At 42.8% G+C, this 14627-nt stretch overlaps 1 protein-coding gene across 1 annotated transcript; it reads right to left on the reverse strand.

Annotated features, from left to right (window-relative positions):
• Positions 1 to 408: 408 nt before the first annotated feature.
• Positions 409 to 5060, reverse strand: TMEM139 (transmembrane protein 139). The gene is made up of 3 exons (XM_005144806.4): positions 4747 to 5060; positions 3429 to 3737; positions 409 to 2100 (listed from the first exon to the last, which is right to left on the reverse strand). The coding sequence occupies exons 2-3, from the start codon at positions 3674 to 3676 to the stop codon at positions 1692 to 1694; spliced, it is 657 nt and encodes a 218-aa protein (XP_005144863.3). The 5' UTR covers positions 3677 to 3737; positions 4747 to 5060; the 3' UTR covers positions 409 to 1691.
• Between the last annotated feature and the right edge of the window lie 9567 nt (positions 5061 to 14627).

Below are 14627 nucleotides of genomic sequence, written 5' to 3' on the forward strand. Positions count from 1 at the left end.
CTAGTGACTCTTTGGCCTTTGCTTTGACCAGTTTCTGTCTGTGCTGGCTGCCTGTATTTCTTCCTGACTCCTGGCAATTTGGTGCACTCAGAGAGGTCCTGGTTGGCCCAGTTTACACTTATTCTGTTATAATGGTATCATCACAGCTGCATCATTAATGCTGCTAAAGTGATTCAGTTGTAGATGTAGAAATTAAACTCCTCTTTCTAAGCTAAGATTATCAGATAAGCTGAATGCATGCAAATGCATGGCTTTCTGGGGTGTTTCTTTTGGAAGGAAATACTAATGATGCCACCAGGTATTTTTAATATGGTTTATTTATAAACAACATTAAAAGTTTCATGTTTTTTTCTTTTTTTGATCTTAAAAGAATCAATAAGAAATAATTTATTTGCTTCTAGTCTGTGGTTTGATGGTTTCTCATATGAATTAAAGGTGATGCAGTCATATGAGACACGGCTTTGATCATTGCTGCTCTCCTTCATAAAGAGATTCAGACCACCTTATTTCATTGTTTGTATCTGGACACTCATCAGACATGAATGTCTCTTTGCATGCTGCAGACCACTTTAACACTGCAGAGCCTGTCAGGTTAGCTCTACCATTGTAAATGACCACAGAGCATCACTGATAGTGAGAGCTGGAACCTGGCTCCAGCCTAGAGCCACGATGAACACCACAAGTGTCTCAAAGCTGTTATTCTCCAAGGTGCTCTCCTGCAGCTGTGGCCTTGGCAGATGGACTGCCCCTTTCCAGAGTCCAGAGAGAAGCCTCCATGCATGGCGGTGTTATGGAGAGCTGGAAGTGCAAATGCTTGCCATGATAACAAGAAAGTATCTCAAGTCATCTGTTTGGACCTGTAGTACAGTTGAAAAATACACCCTCCTGTAGAGCTGCAAAGAGTTCAGGCAGAGGACATGTATTTGTGTACACATCCCATTGCCAGCTCCTCTTAGTAGAGGAAAAACAGTTGCTATTATCTCCCTCTTGTCCACTGCTGCAGGCTGTGTGGGGTGGAGGTGCTTGCCATCAGCTTTTCAATCCCAAGAGACAAGTATGAGGTGGTGCCAGCTTCTAGATGAAGACAGCCATCCTTCCCTCAGTCAGACTGCAGTGGAGCACAGCAGAGGATGCCCATCAAGTGCGGCAGAGGAGTAGCAACAGTGTAGACTATAAACTTGTATTGCTGCAAAGCAGCAACTTGGGGGAACTACAGCCTCAGTCTGTCAGTAGGGGTTTTAGGGTGACTGATGATTGCAAGGAAGTTTGTAATGCACAGGCAGAATCTGCTTAGTGCTGTTTCTATTTCTGCCCTTTCCCAGGCAACTTCTGGCTGCATCCTGCAGTCCTTTAGAGGTCCTTTGGCAGCGTTTTCTCAGGATTCACCTTCCTCCCCCATAAAGGTGTCTGTCCAGTGTAAGAATTGTTGCCAGGTACAACATGGCTTTCCTCCCAGTGGTTTTATGTATCTCCCAAGACAAAGCATTGTGGTATTGCATTGGTCTGTATTTTGTGCAAAAGATTCTAGTGATATCAGAAGCTGTGTCTGTAGCTCAGCTCTGGTTCAAAGAATGGTGAGGCAAATGTCTACGGTTTCTGGTGTGAAAAATCTCAGTTCTTTCACCTTCCCTTTAGGAACATTCTGTATCAGACAGGGGATTTCATACTGCATTCCTGGAAGGTGAAATGAATCATAATATGGAGGGCTGGAAGGCGTCTTCAAAGACATCATCATTGACAGCACTCTCATAAGCAGGTGGTGGAGTGAGTGGCTCCAGTGGTTCAAACCTGTCTTCAACACCTTTCACTTCATGGATATCAGAAACAAACCGCTGCAGTCTTGGGGGCATCACCACCTGCAACTGCATCCTGGGTCCTGTGTCTGTCTCAGAGGTGTGCATTGTGTCTGATGCCACTGACACCCTGAGAGCCTCCACCATCATCTCTTCTCGGGTGGATGATTCAATAACTACATTGTAAGGAGGAGGCTCAGTCAGTGGCGAGGGTACTAAGCCTGGATTGGATGCAATTGTCCATATTGCTGGAACTGACATGGTCATCACTTCCTCATAGGTGGGTGCTTCATAGGCAGCGTTCACCCTATGCACAAAAAGAGGAATGGTAGTTATAGTGATTGTCTTACTGCTTAGTTTATGCAGAAGCACGTAGTCCAGATAATGTACTATTGGAACCAATCAATAGATGGGGCTGAAACAGTATATCTCACATGGATTACTGTATGTGATATTCTGCCCCTGGATCAGCTCACTTGTACAGCTAACTCAGCATCATGCTTCATGGTCTAGAGAATGGCTCATCCATTCTCATCCACACTCTTCGGAATAAGTAAGGAAACCCACACTGTTCATCAGTGTCTTAGGTTTGGCTTGATGTCTCTCATTTTAAATCTCCTACCAGTTAAAATTTATTATTAATAATTACTACTAAGTATTTCTTGGAATAAAACAGGACCTTGCTTTTTTAATACATTAGCTCAATGTTTGTCAATTTTTAAAAGGAAAAAAAAGCCCAAGTATTTTCATTGAGTTTAAAAAAGACTAATTATTTTGTGTTAAAAAGAGTATCTGCAGAGAAAAATGTTACTTTAGAAACATTTTCCTTTCTAGGTTGCATTTTTAAATAAACATACTAATTTTCCTCTAGTAAGTTCCCAAGCTAGCAAAGCTCAATATAGACTTCTTTTTACTTACTCTCTTTAAAAAGAAACACACAATAATACTTTGCCCTCTTACAAACCCTGCATTTAAGAATGTCAAGTCATTTATGGATGTGATAATGATTATCTGGAGTATACAGACAAGGAAGCAAAGATACAAGTCAACTCTTCAACTACAATAGGTAAATAGGGGTTAAAATTAGATGACGCTGAGAACCTGCAAATGTGCATGAAGCCAAAAAGACGTGGAAGAATTCAGAGCCTCTCAAAATCAGGGTTTATTGCTGTGCAATTGGGTGCTTAAGACTGGAAACACACCCAGTTACACGTTCCTTTTTAACAGTTTGCCGAGGAACAGTTGCTTTACAGATAAGGTTTACAGAGCTAAACCCAGCTAAGATTCAGTATTGCCTCAGCAGTTCTTCTTTTTCCTTGTGTGACTCATTGTTTGGCAAGACTTAATTACTCAAAGAAACATAAAACTGGGCCTGGATCTGTTTAACCCTGGAAATTGTTAGTGGATCAGTTCCCAGGGGGAAGAAAATACATATCAGACAGGATACAAGTCATGCGTGGCAGAGACATTTGCAACCTCCACCTGAAGAATGAAGGAAAACTATGGAACAAGAACTTTAGACTTCTGGAATAGAGTCTGTGTTTTGTGTCCTAGGAGAAAGACAGCAAAACAATATGTAAAATGGCCATGACTGAGGAGAGAGAGTTAAAGAGGAATAACCAGGTTGCTGCTTACCCTTCTTGGTTTTGCCTGTTTGGAGGTATCTCGTTTGCGTCACGTTGCTGTCGATTCCTCAGGTAACACTCAACAAACACACTCAGCAAATAGCCGATCAGGCACACTCCCCCTACCCCTAGGAAGAAATAGCCTACTGGATTGATGTTGGATGAAATGGCCAGCATGGTGACCCCAATGAGAAGAGCAGCAGTGAAAAGAAGCAACAAGACTTGGCGGATGTTCTTCCACTGTGTCTCTAACCACATGGCAGTACAGATGCTGGTAGCAGACACTTGAAAACAGATGAGCAGTTAAGGGGACAGACATCTGTGGAAGATGGAATAGTGTTTTCAACATGAAACAGAAGTCATAAGTATCATGAGCAAAATAAGAACATACATACTTGAGTACATGCCATCATGAGAACATGCAGCTATGCATATACATAATATCCTGGGGAAATGCATGCCAGTGTAAATGTACTAGGATTTCCTATGTGAATGCATACTGAATAATGAGAGCATGTGAACACACAGACCTAAAATGCATAAATAGACCATAAGCACTTATTGCCAAGCAAACCCCCTAAAAAGGGCTTCTTAATAGAACTTAGAGCAGTCTAGGATGAGGATTTGTGGTTGTTATTATTAAAGTGAAACACAGAATAACTTTAAAGGTTAATTCTAGGACATCTGTACATTGCATAGCAAACATTCAGATACTAGTTCAGATCCTGGAAGAAAAGTAGCCTTATTAATGGGGCTGTCAGCTCTAGTAAATAGAACACCTAGCTTCAGTGTAGTATTACAGCAATAACATTACTTTAGGTGCTAGATGTAGCTGGGGTGTGTCTGTTTTTGCAAAATGTAGGCATGTGTTTGAATATTTGCCTATATCATCAGTTCTTTTTCCATTGATGTGATTTTTTTGCACCGCCCTCAGGCATGAAAGCCCCTCCTGTCTCCCATTCCAAACCTCATCTCTGGGAAGGAGACAGCAGTTGCACTATGGGCAGGCAATATGGAGCACATACCAGGGATCTGTATTCAACAGTTTTTGTATGTCACTTTGCATGTGTTGTACTAACCTACACATATCCCACTGTTTTGATGAAGCCACTGTCAAAAAGCATGACAAAAGCATGGCAAAAGCATGACAAAAGCATGACACAATTGGCATTTTTATGAGAATGCATCTCCTAACAAATATATACATATGTATTACATTGTGTGCTGTTGCACACAAAGTATGTGTTCTCCTGTTAGAGCATAAATAGATACATATATACATACAAATGCCAGAAAAATAACTATGTTGGTTTTCAGCATGTACTTACCAGAGACAGGTTTCGGTAGGTAGAAACAGTCATGTTTTACCTTCTCTCTTCATCACAAGGAATAATGTGCAAGCGCTTTTGTCCTTGCTCCTTTTCCTTCTGACCTGAGGATGGGACACTGGTAAAAACTCCCCCTCCTTTTGAGTTTTCTTCTAGTGAAGCAATGAAGATTTCTTCTGAAACTAAAAGCCAGCCACTGCTGAATGATGGGAAGATGCCGTTGTATGGGTTTTGAGTGAGAAACCTTGTTTTTCCAGGTTCTTAATCCAAGGCAATTTCTAGCCGATCAAACACCTTCTACTCTTTTGCAGCTCTTCTAGGTCTATCCCACAAAAGCAGGAAACTCCTACGGAAAGAGGGCGGAGTGAGCAGTGGGGGAGTGCTTACCTGTGTCGGATCTGTTTGGTCTGCTTTACCTTAGTGAGATAAACCGCCCTGAAAACTATGTTCTTCCACCACCACTGCCCTGTGAACCAGAGGAATCTTGATCTCTGCCTCACAAAGCAGGAACGGCTGCTGGCCCAGCCCATGTCATGTGGCCCACACATAACTCTTATGAGTTCTGTAGAAAGGAAATCTGTACATTTTTCGATCCTGATTCCATGCTGTTTGACATATGTTTTATTCTGTTTGATTTTACAAAGGAGGCAATGATTTATTATTTCACAGAGGGATGAGTTAAGTTCCTTTTTATGCCCTGATGTATCTGGGAATGAGGGGTACAGATAAGCAACAGAACAGGTACTGAATTACTTTGTGAGGTCTGTTACCATCTGAACCTTTAGTGCGTGTCTGAAAAAGAGTGAAAAGAACAGAATAGAGTAGAACAGAGGAACAGAATAGAATGGAACATTTCAGTTGGATGGGATCTACAGCAATCATTTAGTCCAACTGCCTGACCAATTCGGGGCTGACCAAAACTTAAAACATGTTGTTAAGGGCATTGTCCAAACGCCTCTTGAACACTGACAGGCCTGGAGCATCAACACCTCTTTAGGAAGCCTGTTCCAGGGTTTCACTACCCTCTCAGTAAATAAATGCTTTCTAATGTCCAGCCTAAACTTCCCCCTGGCATAACTCTGAACCATTCCATGCATCCAGGATGTCAGGGAGAAGAGATCAGCACCTCCCACTCCACTTCCCCTCCTCAGGAAGCTGTAGAAAGCAATGAGGTTCCCCTCAGCCACCTTTTATTGCAACTAGGCAGACCCAAAGTCCTTAACCATTCCTTATAGGACATTCCTTCCAGCCCTTTCACCAGCTTTGTTGCCCTCTGGACACATTCAACCACAGCTGAGCAACTTGTCCCGCAGGATGCTGCCATAGTAATAGCCTTACTAAAATCCAGAAATCTCTACATCCGCCACCTTCCCTTCATCCACTGTGTGGGTGACCTTATCATAGAAAGATATCAAATTAGCTAGGCAGGATTTTCCCTTTGTGAACCCATAGTGACTCTGCCTGATGACTGCACTATTCTTTAAATGCCTTTCAGTAGTACCCAGTATAATCTTGTCCATAGTTTTTTCCAGGAACTGAGGTTAGACTCACAGGTCTGTAGTTCCCTGGGTCTTCTCTCATACCCTTTTTGAGGACTGGAATAGCTAGTGAGTAGAGACCTTTCAAGACCTTTGGTAGATGATCGAGAAGGGTCTTGCCATAACATCTGCTAGCTCCTTCAATACTCTGAGGGGAATCCCATCTGGCCCCATGGACTTCAGTACATTTAGCTGGTACAGCTGGTCCCTTACAATTTCAGCGTTCACAAATGGAAAGTTACTGTTCCCACACTCATGGTCCTCCAACTCAGGGGACCAGGCAGCTCAAGGTCTATCAGAATTATTAAAGACTGTGCAAAAAACTCATTGAATGCCTCCACTTTTCTTTATCCCAATCTGTTTTCTGTTGTTCAGTCATGCTGTGGGGATCAAACTTTGTTTAACAGCAGATTGCTTTAGTTAAGAGCACAGATTTCCTTTTCTTATCCTTTCTTTCTTCCTGTTGCTGATCTTCATTCTTCTTTCAGTTTCTGGGAATCATTTCACCTTCCTCCTGCTTCATCTTGTTATCTACCTTCTGCCCAGACTACAACTGATTAACTTAGTACCTACGGTAAGCTCGCTTATCAGCTCAGTCTGCAGGGAAGCTTACTTTGTTCCCAACGGTTTGTGACGTACGTACCACAGCACAATTAATCTCTGCAATCACCAAGTCTAGTCTTCCCTATAACCTTGTCCTGAGGCAACTTCTAAGAATCTGGGCAAGTACTGGGGACAAAGTGCTACTGAACCACCTTTCCTGTGTTGTCTACCTCTCCTTTTGTCTCCTAGGTTCTACTTAGTCACTTTTATGAAATATGATGTGGATGTTTCTGTTCAGGAGTACCATGACGTTGGACTACACAGGTCATGGGGCACGCATGAACTGTGGTTGGTATGTTTCTGGTCAAGTCTAATGTCTTGAACAGGAGAAATCAAAACCCAAGGGAAGTTATGCCTGTGCTCAGATGTTCAAAAAACCACTGTGTAACTTTAGGAGACGCAGTTGTGCTTGACCTGCCATAGTTGAATGTTCACACATTTCCTGGTAGCTGGCAACCCCTTTTGTCTTCCAGCTTATTCCAGTTCTTACAGGACAAGAGCTGAAAGTTAGCATATGTGTAGTCACTGTATGGTGGGGTTTATTTGGCATGGCTGCCTTCTACCTGCAGTGGCTCTTCTCTGCATACCAACGTTGAGATGTGGTCACAGAAGGACTGATATTGCAAAGGGAACTTCTACTGCTGTGGCTAGTTCCTCAACTGTCCCAGGGATAGCTAAAAAACATAAATCTACAGAGACTGACACAGAGACACTTGTTATGTTGTGCACAACTAATGGATTTCTCTTTCCTTAAAGTGGGGAGTAGTGTTTAAGGTGACAAGTGTTTCCAGAGCTGTCTGCACACCTGAAGTCCCTAAGTATTTAAAATTAATAAAGCAGAGCCCCTGTTTTTACCATGAGAAGGATGGCTAAGTACAAAGCGTTTACCAACAATGTGATGTATGAGGGGTTTTATCTCCTCTTACAGTGTTTTAAATTCATTTACATCATGGTTTGCTTTATCTTTTTATTGTGAGTTCTCCTTAGGGCCAGGGCTTTAAGACTGTGAGGTTCATTAGCATCAGTCAAGCTTTCTGCAGCTGGTTTAGTTTAATGACAGAGCTCAGTCTGGTCTATGTTATTTACTTTTTGTTGGAGGACCTTCTGTACTTGTGTAGAAACTCTGCACATTGCAGTACTTCTACTGATGAGAAATCAGAGGTTACTGTACATAGGATTAAAATTGGCAGTACACACCCTTGTGAAAGAATTCACCCACATTAGAATGCTATTAAATGGAATACTACAGTGACCTCACATTTTTTTACTGATATAGAGCTCCTAATGTGGGTCAGAGAGAGGAGTAGGTGACTGTGGCCAAAGGTGAAGACAGAGAGCAGTTGGGATCTTGCTAGCATATGGTGAAAGAATGAAGTGGAATACCTACTGCAGAAAGAACAAGTGAGCAGAGAGAAAGAGTTGCAAGATGAAATTCAGGAAACAATTGAAAGAACACAGGAAGATCTTTTGCTGTCATTCTAGACTGTACAAGGTGTTTCTGGAAATAAGAGAAAGTGAGACCTGTATATGCTGAGCTGCTTTACTGTGCAACAATATTTGCATTCCTTTTCTCCAGATGTAATTTCACCATTCCAAAATGGGAACGTTTTCAGCCAAAGGATGAATGAAGATGCAGTGAGAAAAGTTAATGTGTAATTGCCACAGAATTTCCGTTCCCTGTCTTCCTCCTTGGTCCTAGTGACCTATTCTTGCTGCTTATATTGCCAAACCTGTTACGCACTGGACCCCTCCCTGACATGTTCTGATTGTTAACAGGGCATAAAACTAACCAGGAAAAAGGAAAAGGAATTCTGTCTTTTGCTGGGTTAGTAAACTAACAGTCACAAAACATGCAGGAAACACCAGTATGGCCACAAGTATGGAAAGCCAGAGATAATTTGGTAAGAAAAGAAACAGAAAAGATAGTAAAATCTATTTTAATAAAGGCAATTTTTGCTTGAAAACTGCATCTGTAACAGTGAGCCTTTTTTTTTTCGTCGTTATATATTCTCCATTCAAACACAACACCCCTTCAGCACTAGTTTTAGCAGTAGTTTTCACTGTGCTTTGCTCCAGCCATGTGCCATAAAGGCAGTGTACATTAGAGAGGGGAAGCTCGATGTGGTTTGTTTTTCTACCTCAGGACAAATGGGGTGTTACAGGAGTCAGTGAAAGAATGTTTTCTTCCTCACTTCATGAAAGCAAACAGACACCTAAGCCAAAAAGAATGTAACTTTTCTCCTGGCATTGTTCCGTGCGTGAGCTGTCAGTATATTTAGTGATCCATACAGGTTTTATCCAGTCCTGGCATGGATTTGCCATTGCCAAATTAGCAAGAGCACATCATAACATAGTTCTGGTATGTGCCATGATGATGTCTTGCAGTATTGCAGTTTGTATGGCACCTGGAGAGTTATCCTAGGCCACTGTGAAGATGGTTTGGATGGGTTTTTTGCTATGTGGTGAACAACCATTTCCAAGGTCAGCCATCAGCTGCAGGGACAGTGCCTGCATCAACACCATGCCACATCACTGGCAGGCCAGGCTGCTGTTTGTAAGTTGTGCTGTGAAAGCAGGGCATCACTTTTGCTTTCTCCTGAGGCAGCAGCAGTGGTGATACTTCAGCTCCTGTTGTTTGTGAAGGGAAACTCTGTTTTATGGAGGCTACTGTTCTGAAGAGATAGCTGTCTTGTTCACTGTAGGCAACAAATAACCAGAACACTCAATATGTGTATATATGGTTGAACTGATGGCTTTGAGAGAATTCATTAATGGTGATAACTGCAAGTCTGTTTGTTCCATATCGTGTCTGTATTCACAAGAAAAGTGATGACTGGTTGCAAAGAGTCTTTCTGTGAATATCAGAGAATTTCGGGATAGAGTGGTCATAATTTAGGACATCTGTGTTCTCAATGTTCTGAATCATATTGGATGCCAAAGATGATCCGTGCGATGGAGACACTGTTTCTTGAGAAGAGTTGTCATGTCTATTGGCTACTGGCAAGCTCTAATTCATAAGCCTGTTCTGTGAAACCCCTTGCAGATGAAAGATGTCAGAGTGTTTCAGGACACAGTGTTAACTGTGAAAAGCTCTCACTGACACTAGGCTGAAGAGACTTCTTTGAATACATTGGAACTACTGATGAGGTATCTGCTCTTGCCCACTGCCTCCTCTGCTCCTCCCTGCTGCTTCCAAATGTTGTCTCACTTGTTAAACTAAAGAAGGGATAATAGTCTCTTGTTTGAATCACCATTAGATGACCCTTCACTTCTCACACTGCAAACTGTGGCACTGCGACACACTCTCACGTTTCCAGTCTACACCTTGCTGTGAATCCATCAATACTGACAAGTCTCCATTGATACTGGTGAAGCTTCTCAGTCTTTGACGGTGCTCTTGTTTCCAAGCTTTTGATGGTGCTACAGTTTCCAAGTCTTTGATGTTGCTGTATTTACCCTGATTCCCCTGTTCATCAACGTACTCAGCAACAACTCTGGCTGTCATCAAGACTTCCTAAATTTCTGTTTCAGCCAGTGCAATGGGATGTATATTTGGCCATCTGTACAGAATATAAAGGGCTTTCATAAGAGCTGACTCCTCTGCTTCCTTGGCAATTTCATGTTAGCCTGCTCTTCTTGAAATTACATTTGCGAAGTGGGGGATAGGGCAGAATGAGAACCATGTGGAAGTGAAGGTGATTTGTCCAGTTTCCTATGAGCACTCTAAAGGACAAATGATGCACTGATCTTTGTTTACACACAATCCCTGACAAGTGTTTGCTCATAGTGAGTACTACGGCTTCCTGCATCTCTTGCTTCTGCTTTCCTGTTGAAACTCTACCCTGAAGTGTTCTTGCATGGCAGCCCAGCTACGGTGGACTTTGTTAAGCCTGTCTCACAGTTTCTACAATCCCAAACCTAAAGTACATTAAACTCGCAACATGAGTTTCTACCATATCAACGCATTTCATCATGGGGATGGAGAGGGTAGAAATACATTAATTTCCATGCAAACTATGTATGGCTTGTTTAATATAATTAAGACCAAAACACAGATCATTAAAAGACTTGTAGAGATCTTTTCAGAGATTATTTTTATGCTCATATTTTACATTTTGTTGATTTGCAGGCTGGTTTTCTTACAGGTAGTGTAACTGGAAGGTCAAACAAGTGCAGAGTTTGACTGCAAACATGTTTCCAAAGAGAAGAAAACCAAAAGCAAGGCTTTCTGTGAATTGTGGCCCTCTAAATGGAGATGTTTGGGCTAGAAATTACTATAGTAAAAGGACTGGGGATTGAGTGAGTGGTTGTGTGGTGCTTAACTGCTGGCTGGGGTTTAATGACAACACAGGACAGTTTCAATGCAGTCTGCTAGGATGGTTTTGACGTAGCTGTTCAGCTCCCTGCAGTCTAGGAATTCTACTGGATTCCTACTATAAACTGTGCTCTAAGTAGGCTCATTTTCCAGTGGTGCTCAGTTGTTTGTCCTCTTAGTGCTACCAGGCCAGTGAGGTGCTGAACAAATTGGTCCACAGGATCATTTTTCATTACTTGTTATGCCATTGAAGTTTGATGTGGAAACACTGTTTTGTGAGACATTGTCTGACAGTACTCCAAAAAGTTTAGGGAGCACATGTCTGTAGTAAGTGACATGTCTGCAGTAAGTGAACTTGAAGCCATAGATTCAGTTCTTACTGCAGGGCTGATAGGGTATATTATGTATTTTATAAATGTATGTATATACTGTACAGCCCATGCCAATTGGAACTGTGTCCTATTGTGATATGTACTGTACAAACATAGTAGGATGTATATTTAGTCATCCACACAATCTCCCACATTTCTTCATGAACAGATTTCCTATGATTCCATTTAGAGTTAGTGTATGGTTCCTAAGTGGTAGACATTTTCCTACTGAATATCTTGAAGTGCTTATTTTTAAGACATTATATATGCATTTGTCTAAGTCAGTATTAGCTGTTCCCTGCTGCTGTATGCTACTAGATACTCCTTTCCCTTCGTGTGTCATTTATTGGTTAGCAAAGAAATTACCCATTATATTGCCTCTGCATAACCCAAATTCGCCCTTTTCCAGGTGGCCCATCCTCTTTGAGTAATCAGAAGGTGCTTTTCCAGGCAATTCTCTTGAGGAAATCCATTGTGAACAGCCTGCACATTGTTTACTGCCCTGATTCCAGGAAGTCACAATACCCTCCCCTTCCTGAAACTTAAGGGCACTGGATGCTTTTCTTCTACTGAGCAATAACAGTAAGGAAAGGGGAAGCAAGGAGGCTGTTTTCCTAGCTGAGGAGCTGACCTCTGATTCAAGTCGTCTCAGTTCAGTTTCCAAACCTTTACACTGTGACTTTAAGCAAATCTGTTTGCAGGCTTCTTGGAGAACGAATGCTTTTAGAATGGGGCCTCACTCTTAGGTTGTGCCTTGAGCACAGGGCAGAGATTTTACTCAGCTGTCTCGCAGCCTCTTTTAGTAGAAAACAAAGAATAGAAACGTTTCGGACCTCACATTTCAGGTGCTGATCAAGTCTAAATCATCATCAGCTCCCCCATGTGCTTACAAGTGATCCTTCGTGCCCCGGGATGTAAATCCTATCGGGTTTCCCTAGCGTGTTTAGAGCACGGTAGTTTGCGGACGCTCCCTACCCCGCTCCCGCACCGCAGTGGATCGTGCCGTCCACACTAATAAGCAGCTGCTCCGGCTCTTAAAGAGACCGAGGCAACTGGCTAACTTCCCGGGATCCCGTCCAAAGGAGGGATGTCCTGCCGGAGGAGGGTGGTTTGGGTGTCCTGGAGCCAGGGATGCTCGAGGTTGATGGGCCCCGACAGGAGCCGTTTCCTGCTACCCCTCCTACTGGAGGCTGCTTTAACCCCTTCTGCTCCCATCAGTTTCAGGCTGATAGGAGGTGGTTGTGGGGAATAATCCCATCTGATTAAGATTATTCAGATTATGTTTGGTGTCCTCAACATAAAAAGGACATGGAACTGTTGGAACAAGTCCAGAGGAGGCCATGAGGATGATCAGGGGCTGGAGCACCTCCTGTATGGAGACAGGCTGAGAAAGTTGGGGCTGTTCAGCCTGGAGAAGAGAAGGCTGCATGGAGACTTCAGAGCAGCTTCCAGTATCTGAAGGGGGCCTGTAAGGATGCTCAAGAGGGACTCTTCATTAGGGACTGTAGTGATAGGACAAGGGGTAATGGGTTAAAACTTAAACAGGGGAGGTTTAGATTGGATATAAGGAGGAAATTCTTTACTGTAAGGGTGGTGAGGCACTGGAATGGGTTGCCAGGGAAGTTGTGAATGCTCCATCCCTGGCAGTGTTCAAGGCCAGGTTGGACAGAGCCTTGGGTGCCATGGTTTAGTGTGAGGTGTCCCTGCCCATGGCAGGGGTTGGAACTGGGTGATTTTAAGGTCCTTTCCAACACTAACTGTTCTATGTTTCTAAATCATAATACCTGCACAGATAGAAACTGAGAGCAGTTTATCCCTAACTCTGCAAAAGAAACTTGGCTGATTGCCTTTCCATCTTGGCATTCCTTCGTTGTCCTCACCTGTACTGACCCTCCAGGTCTGACTTTCCTTCTTCCCCATCCCGTGTATCTTCCTAGCAGTCCCAGTGCCAGTTTGGAAACCTGTAATATACTTCTAGGGCAAGACCTGCTGGATGCTACAAACTCTGACATTCAGTGCTCCTACATATGCCAAAAAGATCCTTACCCACTGAATGATTAGAAAACCCGATTACTTCAGGGTGGAAACCAGTGAAGAAATTGAACTTGGTTATGATCTGATTCACTGCTGAACTCGAAGCCCTTCATTTTGTACTGAAATGATGAACTTCAAGCTTTTGAACATGCCTTGCCACAGGTGTTCTAACACCACAGCATAATTAGGATGGACAAGTCTCATTTAGGTCAACTGCCCTACACAAAATGGGCACCTTCAAAGCCCAGGGCCTCATCCATACTTCTGAAGGTCTCCAAGTATGGAGATTATTCAGTCTCTCTTGGCACTTCTTCCCAATACTGAACAACCCTCACAGGAGGAACCAGTTTTTCCATATGGATAGCTGAAATTTTCCTTGGTGCAATGTGAATGTTACCTCTTGCCCTTCTGCTGTGCACATACATGCTCCTAGAAGCCAGTTCTGTGGAGGAGCTGCTTTTTCTTAATTGTGACCATTCCAGTCATCTCTGAAATTAGCAAGTAATTCCATAATTTCTGTCCATATGGCTTTTCCCTGTTGACAAAAACCCAGAGTTATACTGTCAAAATCTCCCCCAATTCATACACTACTGACAGTCAGATAACTTAATACATATTTCTCATACCATTAAGTTCTACTAGCAGAAAGCGTTGCTCAAAGATTGAAAATCAACTGTATTGTTGCCTAGGGGCTCTGACAGGAGGTTGGTGATGCAGTTTCAAGGGTCACTTCATCATTCTATTACTTGCAAAGAAAAGGGAGTCCTGCCATAGCCCATTTCCACCCTGGCCACTTATTGCAGTCCTCTTCATTGCACCAGCACTAGCACTAGTTCAGTGAACACTAGTTCATTGCACTTGACTATCAGGATGTCACCTGGATCAGCAGGCTGATCTGAGTGGAATTGTCTTGGTGTCAGTGTAGTCTGTGGGTGTCTCAAGCTGTTTATGCTACTGTTCTGACAGATCCCGAGCTGTTTCCTCTTTCTGGCCCTGGGTAACAGCGAGGGTCTCTCTGTG

This window comes from Melopsittacus undulatus, chromosome 2, assembly GCF_012275295.1.
Source record: "Melopsittacus undulatus isolate bMelUnd1 chromosome 2, bMelUnd1.mat.Z, whole genome shotgun sequence".
Lineage (NCBI taxonomy): Eukaryota > Metazoa > Chordata > Aves > Psittaciformes > Psittaculidae > Melopsittacus > Melopsittacus undulatus.

Coding starts and splice junctions, on each gene's coding strand:
- TMEM139 (XM_005144806.4), bottom strand. CDS start 3,676: ATGTGGTTAGAGACACAGTGGAAGAACATCCGCCAAGTCTTGTTGCTT. Junction 2,101..3,428: donor AACAGGCAAAACCAAGAAGG/GTAAGCAGCAAC, acceptor TTTTGTGCATAG/GGTGAACGCTGCCTATGAAG.